Source organism: Ursus arctos, unplaced genomic scaffold (genome assembly GCF_023065955.2).
Source record: "Ursus arctos isolate Adak ecotype North America unplaced genomic scaffold, UrsArc2.0 scaffold_19, whole genome shotgun sequence".
NCBI lineage: Eukaryota > Metazoa > Chordata > Mammalia > Carnivora > Ursidae > Ursus > Ursus arctos.
In genome coordinates this window covers 2,151,008-2,166,185 of record NW_026622863.1, presented here as the reverse complement: position 1 = coordinate 2,166,185, position 15,178 = coordinate 2,151,008, and the positions used below count along the sequence as shown (strand labels likewise).

Below are 15,178 nucleotides of genomic sequence, written 5' to 3'. Positions count from 1 at the left end.
TACCAAGAACCACATGCTTTTCCAAACAGCTTTCAGAAAACTAGTTTTTGCTTGAAAAAGAAGGACGTTTCCTACTGTTCTCCTACAGAGGAGAGCTGTGCGCGCCCGTCTCCTCGGGAGCACGCCGCACCGCTAAGCAGCGCAGCCCGCCCTGCGGCCGCCCGCCTTTACCTTGCCGATTGAAGTCCATGGACGGCTGCTTGCAGTCCTGAGCGCGGTGCCCGGTGGCCCCGCAGTTGTAACACGACAGATTGCCACTCTTCTTGTGGCCGGAGCCGTTGCTGCTGCCCACCAGCCCCGGCGCCTGGTACACGCCCGCCGCGCCCGCCATGAAGCTCTGCATGGGCGGCACGGCGAACGCCGACTGGCCGCCCAGCACGGGCTCGGGGGGCACGCTGCCGCCGTAGGGCGAGTGCACCACGGGGAAGGCGCCGCCGCCGTACTGCTGCGCGCCCACGTAGCCGCTGCCGCACACGGGGCTGAAGGGCAGGAAGGGGAAGGGGAACACGGACGGCCCCGAGAACGGGTGCTGGAAGTAGTTGGCGTAGCTGACGGTCAGGCCGCTGGAGCCGCAGCTGCCGCTGCACCCGCAGGACGTGCACACGACGCAGCCGGGCGGCGGGGCGGGCGTGGGCTGCTGGGGCGCCGACTGCTGCTGATGGTGGTGGTGGTGGTGGTGGTTCTGGGCGGAGGCGGGAATGTTCCCGGGGGAGCCGCCGCCGCCCCCGCCCCCGCCGCTGCTGCTGTAGAAACTGCTTTCAGGGGCCGAGGAGAGCGCGGGGCTGGAGCTGGGGGCCGGGCAGCTGGGCACAGTGGCCATGCTGGCGAAGGACGTGGAGGGGTGGCTGCTGGAGGAGGCAGTGTTGCTGTTTGCACAGAAGCTGCCCTGCAGGGGCCCCACGGGCACACTGCTCATCGCAGAGAAGGCAGCTTTGGTGTTGGCGGTGTACAGAGCAGTCCGGGGGTTTATTATTGCAGGGGGCACGCTTATTTGCACGTTATTCGAACAGGGAGTTTGCCCAGAAATGGCAGAATCCGCAGGGACAGATGAAGACACCAGAAGTTTGATGGGTGGCCGAGCCACGTGGAAGACGGTGCTCGACGTCCCCGCGGCAGCAGTGCTCGCCTCCCCGCCCAGGGCCGGCTGCGGGGCCGGCTTCATCACCCTGTCCAGCGCAGATGTGTGCACGACTTTGGCGCGGGGACCGAAGGAGACGGTGGGTGACACAGAGCTGCTCTCCGCCAGGGCAGAGAGGACCTGCAGGGGCTGTTGGGGGTTGGGCGTGGGTGCCGCGTCGATCACGGCGTGGCCGAAGTTCTTGTCCACTTTGATGCCGCCTCTTGGTCCCGAGAGTTTACTCCTTTCTTCTAGAGACAGCAGTGAGTGCACGGAAGGCGGGAGGAGCTTCATGTCTGCGCCCCCCCTTTCCGACTTGTGCACGGAATTCAGCATCCGGATGGGCGCCAGGTGCGAGGCCGCGGCCATCATCTGTGGGGGGAGGGGGTGGTGGCCCGACGGACCGGAGCCTGCCTCGTTCTGCACTGGGAGAACCTGGGCCGTGGGTCTGGCGGAACTTGAAGCGAAATGGTTCAGTAGCATGACGGGCTTCTCCTTCTCCGAGCCCTCCAAGTGCATCTCCACACCTAGAGATGGAAACAGAGCAGTGGACACGGCGCCGCGGGCCAGGGCAGGGGGAGCAGAGCGCGCACCAGGACGGGCGTCCTTACGTCTGTCGCTCTCCTCGGCGCTGTCCGAGCTCTCTTCCCGGGCCTGCACCCCCATCGGGCTGGGCGAGGAGCTGGAGCACTCCGAGGAGCTGCCTTCCCGGGCCGTCTGGTGAGGGGGCTGCTCCACCTCCACCCGCAGCGCTGCAGAAAAGGGGCCGACATGGGTCGTGCCGGCCAACGCCTGCCGCGCCCTCCCCCCTGCTCAGCGCACGTCGGCCCCGCTGACCCGAGCGCCAGCCCCGGGGAGGCAGGTGCTGTCACTCCCGCTTCAGACAGGACCCGGAGACTCAGAGGAAACGGCTGCCGGGGGCCCCCACAGCTGGCCGCTCACAGGTGTGAGCACAGCCAGGCTCTGGGCCGGGTGCTGCAATGCCTCCCCACTCACACGTGGGACGAGAAGAGATAAGGGTCCCCTGGCCACCACGGTGCTACAGAAGTCCCCTCCCAACACTGAGGGACATCCCATTTTATGAGGCCAAGGGACGGAAGACCTTTTAGTCAAATAACCACTAAAAAGATACACTGCATGCTTTTCTCCCTGGCTTCCTGTTACTCTTGATACTTCCACAGTGTAAAGAAAACGACGGGCCAGCTGTCCCCATTGTCCTACGCCCATCTGCGGAGGCGAACAGCTAAAGCCCAGGCCCCGCGCAACAGGGAAGCCACGCTCACACACACCGGGGAGTTTCAAGATGGACCTTCGAGGCGAAGACCCACACAGGACCTGCCTGCACCCTCCTGGGGAAGAAGAGTATCTTCCTCGTTTGGGGTACTTCCTTCTCTTTCTCTCTGGCCATGTAGCTTCTGGATCTAATTCTTTAGCCCAAACAACTTCAGGAGAGTCACCGGTCTCCAGCTTCTAACCCAAACGTCCCTTCTATTTTTTAACGGTAGAAATGATAAAAGCTAAAATAATGAGCAGTAATTGTAAATTCTAAAAATAGGCAAATGGCAGGAGTCTGTGTATGGTCTGCGGTCTAATAACTACCCTCAAAAGGAAGAACCCGTGATCCCCCATCAAGGCCGCCCCGCCCTCGCCCACCTGCGGCGTGCGTGCCCCGCACGGTCTGCACGGGCCCGACGTGGCTGGTGGGGGGGACGCGGGCCACTCCGCTGCTGGTGACCGGGGGTGGGGCTGCGGGGTTCAGGCACCGTTTCTCGGACTTCTCCCTGTGCAACAAGACAGCACGTGAACAAGTGAGTGTTCAGGTCTTCTGTTAAAGAAGCTTTTAAAGTCTCCCAAGCTCTGCTCTAGTGCACAGATTCCACCCAAAGGTGACCGCCTCCAAATGCCCTCCGAGGTGGAAAACAGCGCATTCCGCCTTGTCGGGTTCGCTGCGAGGGGCCTTTCCTCGCACACCCAACCACGTCCGTACAACTGGAAAAGCGGGCGCAGAGCTCTGCCAAGCAAAGTAACGCAATCCCTGGCATCAGCGGCGAGTGCAGCCGGGCCCTGTGCTGTGTAGGGGCGCTTTCGGAGCGACCCCTGGCTGAACACAGGCCCACGACGTGACCCACCTCGGAATATCCCTGGGCCCCAGACCACCACTGCACTGCTTACAACCAGCACAGTTACCAAAAACGGGAAGAGTCCACACGTCCTCACCTTCCCTCTTTCAATAAAGCCCCACCCGTGGCCTCCTGACAGCCTCTTAACACACCTGTCTCCTTTGTTCCGCCTCAGGTGAATTCTTTCACTCTCCAGGCCACCCAACGGTCACCCCCCTTGTGGGGGCCCCCATCCAACTGAGACATCCCACAGATCCCACACTCAGTACATCAGGGATGAAAAGGGACAGACGTTTCGCAGTTTCCCACTTACTTCTCCAGCTCCAGCTGGGTCTTGAGTTTTTTCTTCGCTCCCATTGTGAGGGATTCAAATTTATTTAGATCTTCCTCAGTAAGGCTCAGAAACTTCCGCAGAAGAAACACAGTACAAAGTTACCGAGAATCAATTAGGACTCTGAAAACAAAGACCTTGGAGTACAATTTAATAAATGTATGCTACCAGGAGGATACATAGACAGATCAAACCTAACTGGTTAATAAGAGTCTTGGGATCAGTGACTGCCTTCAGTTCAGCTCATGATCCCAGGGTCCTGGGGTGGAGCCCCCCATTGGGCTCCCTGTTCAGCGGGAGCCCGTTTCTCTCTCACCCGCTCCCCCTGCTTGTGCTCGCTCTCTCTTGCTCACTCTGTCAAATACCTAAATAAAATCTTTAAAAAAGCCTTGAACAGTCCATTGCTAAATGATGTGGTGTCCCTCGTTCAAAATATGAAATGCTCTCTTCGCATATGAGGCTCACAGGCCACGTGCACCGGGCCTTCTGCACACTGCCTGGAAGGGACAGGGCACCTGGAAGGTCTGCGCTATGCAGGCAGGCGACTAAAGAAAATGTCTTGGCAACTTCCCCTTCTACGGAGACTGGGTCTCCGGAAGTGTCCCCTCCTGCCCAGGGATCCACCCCTCAGACGCAAGCCATTTGTCCTCCCGCACACAGGAGGACTCTTCACTGCTCTTTTGTCTCAAAATCACCACCATTTTAGGGTAAAGCCAACTTTGTTGGGAAGCAAACGATCCGGAAAAGCAGACGCACCTGAACTGAAGGGCTAGCTAACCCGGGGGTCCTCCACCCAGCAGACACAACACGCTGGCTCCCACGACAGCTCATAATGCGATCTGTGACTTTATGGCAAAATTCAACCCCTACAGTACATCAACACTTTAAACTGATTATGAGACAAAGTTAGCAATACCTGTTGTTTTTTAGGGTTTATGAATCCTAAGCCAAGAGTATTACAAATATACCTAGAAGCTATTTATTATGTACTAAAAGCTTGATTTCTAGGTTCAGTTGTAGATTTCTGGACACAAGATTTTTATAGAGATAAAAGCACCAAGTGACTGTATCCAGCAGGGGGCATCAGAGCTCAAACATGGCCATGGGTCAAATTTAGTTTTCTCGGGGACGCCAAGACTTCAGAAATTCCAGAATTTTCTTTAACAACAAAAAAATGTTCATCAAAACTCTGTCGTAAAAACTAATTTCCAGGGCGCCCGGGTGGCTCAGTCCCTTAAGCGCCCGGCTCTTGACTCCTGATTTCAGGTCAGATCATGATCTCAAAGTCCTGAGATCAGCCCTGGGGGGCTCTGCGCTCAGCAGGGAGTCTGTCTGAGATTTTTCTCTCTCCCTCTGCCCTTCCCCCACCCCCTCTATCTCTTAAAAAAAAAAATCTTTGTAGGACTGCCTGGAAGACACATCAAATTCATCTATTCCTTTCAGCTGTATGACCCTCCCATACAGGCACCCATCATGGACAGTCTGGACACCCAACGCCAGCCCTCCAGGAATGCGGCCGGAGGAGGACTCCGCTTTGCCTGCCTGGTCACCCACATACCTTCTCCATGGTCAGCTGCTTGAAGACAGGGTAGTACTTGTGCAGGCGCAGTTTCCTGAGCCAGTCGAGGATCCCGTTCTGCTCCTGGGGCTGAGGGGTCTGCAGACTGGAGGGCATCAGGATGGCGGGCGAGGTGTCCATCTGGGCCCGGTAGGCCAGGGCGGCGCTTGCACCCCCCGTGTGGGAGCAGTGGGGCAAGGCGGCCGCACTGGCCGAGTGCTGCATGTGGTGCTGGGCGCCGCTCTGAGAGGAGGGGATGCCGGCCACGCCGCACACAGGCCTGTGGGAACAGCAGAGAGGTGGTCGTCACGGGACCGCAGCCTCCACCACACCCGGGTGGGCAGTGGGCAGCTGCCACGTGCTGGGCTGCATCCGAGGCCGTGCCCACTGCCAGCACCAGAGCCCTTTCGTGTCCCGGAGCTGTGGGTGGGTGTGCCCAGGTACACGGATGTGCACCCATGTGTCCAGGTGCGTCTGCGGGACGAGCCTGCGAGCAGGCACGTGTGTACATCCGTCTGTGAGTACGTGTGGGTGTGCCACCACCGGGCTTCTGGCGGAGCTGCCAGGTTTCTGTGACTCCATTGTAGCCCGACACTGAAAATCATCGATTTCAACAGACTCCTAAATCTTTAATCTCTGAATGAACTTCCTGTGACAGCGAGTCCTAGCAGCAGGCTGCATGGAACACTCGGAATTCCGCGTCCTGCCCTTGGCCCTGCAGCGCCGACTGCAAACCCCCGATGTTTACGGTGGACTCGGTTCGCAGCAGGCCGGGGTACAGGAAGCCCCCCCACCTGACTGCATCTCACGTAAGCGTCCGCAGTGCGTACCACTGTCTGTGATGCTGGCCCACCGTCACAGCAGCCTGTCACCCGAGCACCGCCACAGGCACCGTCAGGCCTCCTGCTGACTGGAGCAGTGACTCTGCCACCTCATGGGCACAGTCGCTCCCTGGGAGCTTGTAAAAATGAAGATTTTGTGAAATTCTGCTTTCCTAGGATGCACAGGGCCCGGAAATTGGCATTTGCAATAAGGGTCCTTGGGAATTCCAACTCCAATGGCTCAGAGAACCATTTCTTTTTTTACATGGAGAAATCGTAAATTGCAGTATCTCTATCCAATTCCCTCACAATATTATTCAAGACCAAGACCAAAAATGACTTCACTCTACAAACAATTATTTACACACAGTCAGAAGTAACCTCTATGCTGATGGGAAATGTGGTTACACAGGACGCCTCACCTTCCAGACACGCCCATCATGGTACCCACTTTAGAGATGGAAGGGGTGCCCGGACCTGCAAGTTAAGATAAATGTCATGAAGTTTACAGACAATAAAGATGTTTTTGTCTTTACGTAATCACATTTCACAGACTCACTTGGACTTTGAAGCTGTTGGGTGGGAGATGGAGTGCTGAAAAACTTCTTAACGTGGTCATTTTTTAGTACGTGAGAAGGTAATGAAGCCAAATACCTAAAAATTAAACAAAGTGGTTTTATCAGCATTAAAATGGTTATTACCAAAAACTAATGGAGAGAAATTTTAATTTTCAGTTAAGAGAAATACCCTGAGAGAAAAAAGTAAATGGAAGTGCCACAACCTATATTCTCCCTGCTCTGATTCAGTTCCTGTCTTGATTCCTACTGTTCCCCACACCCACCGCATCGCCCTGTGCGGGGGGCAGCGGGCCGGTACGAGAGCACAGTCGGGCCCACCGCCGTCTCCTGCAGCGTGCGGCTGCTGGGCCGCATCCCAGTCACCGGTGCTGGGATGCCGGGCCTGGACCCAGGAAGCAGGCCTGCCCCTTCTGCCCACTGACCTATGCAGGGTGTGCTCAACAGCCAGGAGACCCCGGCTCATGGGACTTTATCGGGCCCTAGTTTTGTCCTCCAACAGTCTCAACTTTCCACTATGGGACAGAAACAGTAGCTGGATTTTATTTCATCAGACTGTCAAAATCACATGAAGCAGTGGTATGTACCGTGCAACTCCTTTACTCATATCCTCAAAATCATGCCTATGTTACCAGCTCCACCAAACTCTCCATAACTGCTGAAAGTCCCCAGGGACAACAGAGAGACCCAGACTGCTGGGATGACCAGGCAGCCCAGGCGTGCACCGCTCTGGCCACGCCACACATCGCCACACAGGCCAGCAGGTGCGGAGCAGCCTTACCGCAGGTCCGCTTCCAGATCCATGTGGTTTCGCTCTATGTAAAAGGAATCTGGGCCAGCTAAGCAAGGAATGAACTTCTCCAGATTTTCCTCAGGGTACAGCTGGGGTAACTGAAAGAGACGGAAAAGCATCGGACGCCTGTCAAAATTCACCTGACACGGGCCTCTTCTGGTTGAGAGACGGGCAGGCACTAGATGCTGACACCTGCAGGACACTACAACCCACCCTGCTCTCAGCTATCTGCGGCTCTACTTCCACTCAGAACGTGGAAAGCCATGAAAGAACATGGCACCCACCACAGCACTAGTAAAAACCTCCACAGCCTACATGAGCGCACCCATTCGTGAACCCATCGGGAACCCCTTGCAAGGTCACCACATGAACGGAATTTCAAGAGGGACCTGCCCCTCCAAGGAGAGACAAGACACATGACCCGTCTCTGAGGTGGCAGAACATGAGGAAGAGGTGGCCGCCATGCCAGCAGGCAGAAGAGGTCAGAAGATGGACACTTCCCACAGGCTGAGTGTGGGCCAGACATCGGTCAGCCAAGAGCCCCAGACACAAGGGGAAAGTGCTCCCCTTCCCGAGCTCGCTTCCACAGGAGACTGGAGAGAGCCTGCAGGGCAGCAGAGGTGGGGCCTGGCTGCCCCTTGGGGCCCAGCGGGAACTCCTATGCCTTCCCTGGACCCTAAATCCAAGGCAAAGGGCCTTAAGCCCCTGGGGGAGGGACAAGACCCTCCGTTTCTGGGGATGCAGCAGAAGCACTACTGTCCTGCCTCCGTGGGAGGGGAGGGAGTCCTCCTGGCACAAGGCCACGGGCAAAGACACCCTGCTTCTGGGGGAAGGTACAAGCACAGCCTGCCAGCCCTGAAGAAAGGGCAAAAGCCATCTTGGGCTGAGGATACTGTACCAGTACAAAGAGGAGGTCAGCTGCTGCTGGGGAAGAAAGGGGCAGGGATGCCGAGAAAGCCCCCCAGGGCCCTGAGCCTGGGACTGAGGCTGGACCAGGAGGACGGAGAACGCCCCACCCCCACCACAAGTCTTCACCAGGCAACAAGCAACCGCAGTCTCCCGGGTGGGGTGGGGGGAGGTCAACAGAGCAGGGAGAGCCCCTCCGGGCCATGGACACACAGGACTGCTAAAGGCCAAGGGTGAAGCCAGACCACTGAGAGGAACTTCTCCCCAGGCTCAAGGTACCAGCCACCCTCCACCAGAGGAGGGAACCTGCAGCCCTCGGGGACACTGGAGGAAACTGCAGCAGCAACAAAACCCAAACCCAGCTCAACTCCTGATGGGACCAAACCGAGGACCCCACTGAGGGCCTGAGAGAAGCAGCAGGATGCCCATTTCCGGGCAGATACACTGTTTCCCTCCGTCTCCACATTTTCTAAACATCATGTCTAATATTCAGTCAAAAATTACAAGATACAGAAAACAAGTAAGAGGGAATGAAAAGTATCGTGAAGATAATCGTCAGAGCCAAACTCAGAGATAACGAGATGCTGGAACTATTAGATAAGGGTTACAGAACAACTATGATTAACATACTGAAGGATTTAGTGAAAAAACGGACAACATGCACGACAACAAATGGGAAACCTCAGCAGAGAGATGGAAACTTTATTAAAAGATGTGTCAAATGGAAAAGCTAAGAAAAACAAGAAATCAGAACAACAGAAAACCATGGTCCCAGAGATGAAGAGCTCAGCACATAAAACAGGCTAGCGGCAGCCTGGGCAGAGCTGCGGACTGGACGTCGGCGAGCCTGAGAAAAGGGCAACGGAAATCGTCCAACCAAAACACACAGCGAAAAGAGCAAGACAAACAAAAAGGGCACCCAAGAGCTGTGGACAATGTCAAAGGTCCAGGTGCGCGGAGCTCCAGTCCCAAGGCAAGCGAGAGGGGGCAGAAGAAAAATCTGAAGAGATAATGGGGACAAATTCTCCAAAATTAATAAGAGACAACAAACTAGATATCCAGGAAGGTCAGAGAACGCAAAGCCAGGTGAACACGAAGCACCGTCAGCACCCAGTGGGGTCAAAGTTCCCGCCAGCGTCAGCGCAGTCCAGAGCAATGAATGTTCTACAGACAGAGAGGCGAGGCACGCGGGAGAGGAAATCTGGCATTCTCGGTGTCACAGGGGAAAACGTGAATTCCACGGGAAGGTCAGGACTCCCAGAAAGCATGGCTGACAGGCCAAGAGGGTAGGCGTGAGCAAACAACTTCTGTCCAAGCTTTTAAAATATCCATCAGCTGGATTTTCTCCTACAGAATTACATCTTTGATTTTACAGGGAAAACGTTAAGACTCGCTTTGGAGACACTTTCGATATGTCAGTCCATGAAACAAAGGGGACTAATTCAGATGCTTTGGCTAAAGACAGCGGTTCACCGTGATGGCCCGGGCCAGGGGGCGGCAAACACATTTTAACTGTGGAGGTCCGTATGTAGGTATGTAGGTAAGGACACGTGTCTACGTAGGGAAAGTGGTATTTATTTAGTAGTGGAACCTTTTGTTTAGATGACATTTGTTGAAGCAATCAGAAAATGAACAGGAAAACCCAGTATGGACAACAGATGGAGCTGGGACTGGACTCTCTCTGTCTTGGCTGCAGAGGAACTGAAGCAAACACCCTTCAGCCGCCTGTGCAGGTCACAGCGTCCTGCCTCTTCTCTTTGCCAACAAGTGCGAGGAGCACAGATCGTGGCATCGAGGACCATGTTTTCATGGTCGTGCACGAATTACTTGCTCTGCCACTGAAATCACTCTGCAATATTATCGAGAGCCTTTTAGTTTTGTAAGAGCCCTTAATCACCTTACCTTTGAAATAAATTCAGTCACTTCAGAGGAAGATTTGGTTACTGATGTTACTGAAGAATCAGACCACAAGACCTTAAAAACAAACAAACAAACAAACCTTAAAAACAGACGCCACGTACGTCCCTCACAACACACCTGTCCACGGAGTCTTCCCGGGCAAGGTGCAGTGAGCATGCTGAGCCCTAAGTGCGTGCGCCTTGGGAATGGGGTAGTTCACATCCCCCGACTCGTGAGAAAGAAGTTCACATAAGTCCTTTAAGCTGCACTTCCTGTCTTGTGCAATTATTCAAATCTCACCAAATTACTCAAGCATGGAGTCTGAGGCTTACTCCACAAAGTTGTACGCAGTCACCGACGAGCACAACTGCTTGTGTGTGCCAGTGCACACCGTCCTCAAGGGGGCCCCCTCTCAGCTGAAAATGAGATAAGGCCCCCGCCCTCGGGAACCTGACAGAACAGGGGGCCGGGGCAGTGAGCACTCGGGGCGCGGCGGGGGTGCGGGCGGAAACCTCAGGAGAAAGCAGAAAGGGCTCTCTGCAAGCGCCTCTACCGCGCCAGGCGTGCCCGAGACCCGAGCACACGGCTGCGTTTCCGCGCTGCATGTGGCGGGCGGGCGGCCTCACGTCATCACTGCGTCCCAGCCAGTCCCCTCAGATGGACTGCAGGTGTCCTGGAGGGAGTTCTCCTCCCTCCATCTTCCCAGTGCTTCTCCAGTGTTTCCTGATCACCTCGGGGCGCGAAGGGCTGGTGGGGGGGGGGGGGGCGGCACTCAGACATGGGAGCAGGGCTGGAACTGAGCTGGGAAGCAGGGACTCCACCCCAGTTAGAGGCGAGCAGGGGTCAGGCAGGAGGGCCACAAGAAGGATGAGACCATGAAGCAGGATTTGGCCCTCAGATCCAGAAGAAGCACCGGAGGGCTTCAAGTCACGAAGTGAAACGATCAAAAAGAAAGCATTACATTTGAAGTGATGGAGCAGATGGAGCGTGGCGGTTTGGAAGACCCCTCTGGCTCCCGCCACCCGTCCGCGCCTTCCGAAAAACAGCCCACTGTGGCTGCTGACAGACGCCACGGCCCCTTTGCTCTGCTGAACCCCACGTGAGTCCCTTCCGTCCCCACAGCTGCCACACCACAGAACACCTGCGAAGGTGGCCATCTCCTCGAGCTCCCAAGAAACACAAGCCAGCAGAGGAAAGGGGGCTCCTCCGCGATCTCCGAGTTCCAGGAGCCCGGGGACACCTACACGACGCGGCAGGCGCAGGCACTCCCGGAATGAATGCTGCCCCGCCGCCCAGATGGACCTGCGCCCAGCTGCAGAACCCCCCCTCCTTTCGTCGGAGAAAATCTCACGACAGCACTGAACACAAGTCTGGGGCAAGCTGCCCCCGATGAAACACCAGCGCCACCTATGATTAAAGGCGGAAACTTTCTGGTCCTTAGATATTGGACCCAAAGCACGGCTGACATCTCCTGTTTGTCACAGGGCAGCATGAGGTGGAAGATTCTTCTTTTCCTTGCGACTCTTACACCAGGATCAAAACCCGATTCTCTTTCCGTCCACATTCAACGGCATGAATGCATCTTAAAGCCCACGAAACACGAAACCCAACATCCAAGAAACAAGCGCAGCACAGACGGAGCGTGTTATGTTCAAACAGACAACGTGCTTCCCCGACGATGATGTCCTTGCACCATTACCACAGGCTGTCACCTCCTGATGCTTTACTTTTACTTCCAAAAGGAGCAGACACTTCAGTCCAAGGCAGACAGAAAGCAAGGGCTCGGTCCCGGGCTGACGTCAGCACCACCACGCTCTGCAGCGGACGCAGGCTTCCTTCACACTCACCCTCGGCCTCACCCGCCAGGCCCGGCCCCCGCACCAGAAGAGGGGACGGGCCCCAGGAGGGGCAAGGACACACAGCATGGACATGCTACACGCGTCCTGTCAAATCCGAGGCGGCACCAACTGTAAGCCACCCCATTATGTTACGCACCACCAAGAAAAAAGCTGCCAGAGGAACGACGGCAGTGCGGTTTCCTATTGCCTGTACCTGTTCATCAAGGGCCTCACTAAGCCAGAGCATAAACTACCCTAAATGCACACAAAAAGCCGAACATGCACAAAACAGATACTTAGGACTCATCACACCACGTCTCAGTCCTCTGACTCACGTGTCAGCTCTGCCCCCAACGTCCCCACGTCCCCCACAGCACGCTACTCTGGAGCACAGGGAGCAGAACGTTCTCTCTGCACAGGGAGCAGCCCAGCTAGAGGCCCTGCCCACGGCTCAGGCCGCACCACGGACGTGAGCCCGCGGCCCGGCACCAGAACACCTAGCGCCGGGCCTCGAAGAGCTCAAGGCAGCCAGGCGGAAACACAAACCATGTGTGGAGAAGAAAACGGTTTTAAAAGACTAAAAACTATCATTTATATTCTCAGTGATCTAAGAAAAGAAAAACATAACCAAGAACAGGATGCTATGAAAAAAGAATTGTCAGAGAACAGGTATTCTTTGAAATTAAAACCAGGACAGAAGTGACAAATTCCACTGATGAAGAGGGGAGATGATGCAGTCCTCCATCAAGGAGATCAAAATATCAAATGGAAAGAAAACAGAAAAAAATAAATAAAACAAAGGACCAGGTGTGAGGTCCAATATGCAGACAGCAGGACTTCCAAAGGAAGGACACGGAGAAACACAGAGCAGAGGAAACCCAAAAGGGAGCAATCAGGACGGGGCCCCCAAATTATGGACCTGAGTTTTCAGGTTAAAAGGGCCCACCGAGTCCCAGCACAATGACGAAAACAGACCCACAGCCAAGCACGGGTGAGGAGTGTGCAAACACCCAGGACTGAGGAAACCGTCAAAAGTGCCAGAGCTCGGGATCGGGAGGTGGGAAGTCAGCAGCGCTCCCCGACCCCTGAGGAAGAGCGAAGCCCAGCCTCCTTCTCAGTCATATGTCGGGGTGGGGTGGGTAAAGGCATGTCCAGACATGGAAGGCCTCGAAGTAGGACCTCCCAAGTGCCCTTCTAAGAAGCTACCAGACAGAGGATGACATAAGACCTGAGAACAGGGGATGGCGCCTGTAAGGAGGGAGGGGCCGCGCAGGTGGGGATGAGGGGGAGAGCTGGGGCCCACCGAGGGCCATCGGGTCCATGTGGGAGCAGAATCACAGCTCTGAGATGGAACCAACAGGACTCTGAGCCTGTCTGAGCACAATGGGGGGACTCTGAGACAATCAAAGGGCTTTTGGGGTGAAGTCATTTCTAAACACTTGTCCCTAAGCAAAAAACAAACCAGGAAACACAAAGAGACGACTCGAGGGAGAGCCCTGAGCACACGCCAGGTGGCTCCGGGACCAGCAACCCTCATGCAGTCACACGAACCCCACAGAACCACTGAGGTGCTTGTCAAAACACACACTTCCCTGCTGCTCTTGGCAATGTTCGCAGAGTTACTGGACTCCAAACTCTGCAAGAACAGCTGATGAAAACGAAATTAAATTTAAAAAATAGCTGTCAAGACTCATCTTTGCTAATGGCTATAAGATATTCAGAGCAGTTAAGATTATTTTGAAATGAAAAAATAAAACTTTCAAGGAAAAGAGACAGCACTAAGGTAAAGGTAACGGCTGGGTTCTTCAGAAAGAATGGCTTTGAATAGCATTGTCCTACAGTTAAGGTGCTAAAATTCTACAGTCTAGAAAGTGCTTCAAGGGTTTGGGTCATCTTCTGATATCTTCCCTCTCTATCCTTCACTTTGAACAAGAAATATTTTTATTTAAAAAAGATTTTACTTATTCCAGTTTCTCAACAGTGAATCTGGGAAAACGGGCAAACTCGGGACACTTGACACGTGCGTACTTCCACGCTGACTTTGTACGTGCAGCCACTCGCTCCCCGCACTCCGGTCTGACCCCTCAGGAACCAGTAAGGAGCAGCTCCGACTCCAGTACCAACACGGCCAACCCCAGGGACAAGAACGGGAAGCGCAGACCCCTATCTGCAGGACACGTTCACGTACAGGAGCGTGCTGAAGCAGCCCCGCGGGCTTTCCTGTACAAGACGCCTTTCATCTGTATCTGGAAAACACTGATCCATGAAAAGTGAAACTAGAGATGGACAGGACTGAGGGAATGGTGGGCAGCCATGGAGGCCGGCAGGAGAGAGGGTTCTCTGTGGCCCCCTCTGCGGCCGGCAGCGCCGTCCCATCGCGGCCGACGCTCCTGAGAAGGTGTTCGATGGCTCTGGTCCCGGTAGGGTAGCTGTTTATTTCCACATACAAAAGACACCTTAAAGGACAATTTATTTACTCTTCATTAATTGGGGTTCTGTGGACAAAAGGAAAGCCTTCGTCTCAGGTAACCTTTTTTTTTTTTTTTAAGTTTCACTGAGTGATAACGGACGATAAACCACACCTGTCTAAAGGGCATAGCATGATAAGTCTGGGCAATGTTTACATCCAGGAAACCATCACTCCCATCAATGCCACGAACATGTCCATCATCCCCAAAAGTTTCTCCCTCCTCTCCCCAGAAAGCCACTGTGTGCCTTCCGTCACTCTAGACGGTATGCATTTCCTACGGTTTTATGTAAACGGGCTCACACCATGTATCATTTTTGGCAAAGGGTCTGGTTTTTTTCACACACTGTCATTATCTGAGTCTTCCCCACATTGCTGGTGTAACAACAGCTCAGTCCTTTCCACTCCGGGTGGTCTTCCACGGCGTTTATGGAACCGCCACATGTTTATCCATTCTTTGTGGACGGACACTCAGGGTGGTCCACATCAAGCTGGTGTGAACATTCACGTACAAATCTGTGTGAACACATGCTTTCTTTTCCCGCGGATTAATACCTGGTGGTAGAACTGACGGGTCATACTTTAGTGAAATTAACTTTTTATAAAACTGCCAGAGATTCCTTTCCCTTGCAAAGAGGTTATACCCTTGAGCACGCGCGCCGGGCCGCGAGGGGAGAGGCCCAGCGGCGCTGTGTGCGCCCCTGGCAGCAGCCGGCCAGTCCGCAGGAGCAAGGCACCACCTCCCTGGGGCTC

General features: G+C 54.9%; 1 protein-coding gene across 2 annotated transcripts in view; it reads right to left on the bottom strand.

The window, feature by feature from the left end:
- The window catches only part of ZCCHC14 (zinc finger CCHC-type containing 14), a 56,096-nt gene that overhangs the window by 4,995 nt on the left and 35,923 nt on the right, over nucleotides 1-15,178 (bottom strand). Inside the window, exons 4-12 of one of the 2 annotated variants that reach the window (XM_026494640.4) lie at nucleotides 10,124-10,195; nucleotides 7,304-7,413; nucleotides 6,507-6,601; nucleotides 6,370-6,424; nucleotides 5,127-5,406; nucleotides 3,551-3,642; nucleotides 2,771-2,898; nucleotides 1,729-1,869; nucleotides 172-1,644 (exon numbers count right to left, since the gene is read on the bottom strand). In XM_026494640.4, coding sequence (XP_026350425.3) covers nucleotides 172-1,644; nucleotides 1,729-1,869; nucleotides 2,771-2,898; nucleotides 3,551-3,642; nucleotides 5,127-5,406; nucleotides 6,370-6,424; nucleotides 6,507-6,601; nucleotides 7,304-7,413; nucleotides 10,124-10,195 — 2,446 coding nt within the window. The remainder of the gene's footprint in view (nucleotides 1-171; nucleotides 1,645-1,728; nucleotides 1,870-2,770; nucleotides 2,899-3,550; nucleotides 3,643-5,126; nucleotides 5,407-6,369; nucleotides 6,425-6,506; nucleotides 6,602-7,303; nucleotides 7,414-10,123; nucleotides 10,196-15,178) is intronic. The other variant, XM_048223849.2, reaches the window with a different exon arrangement.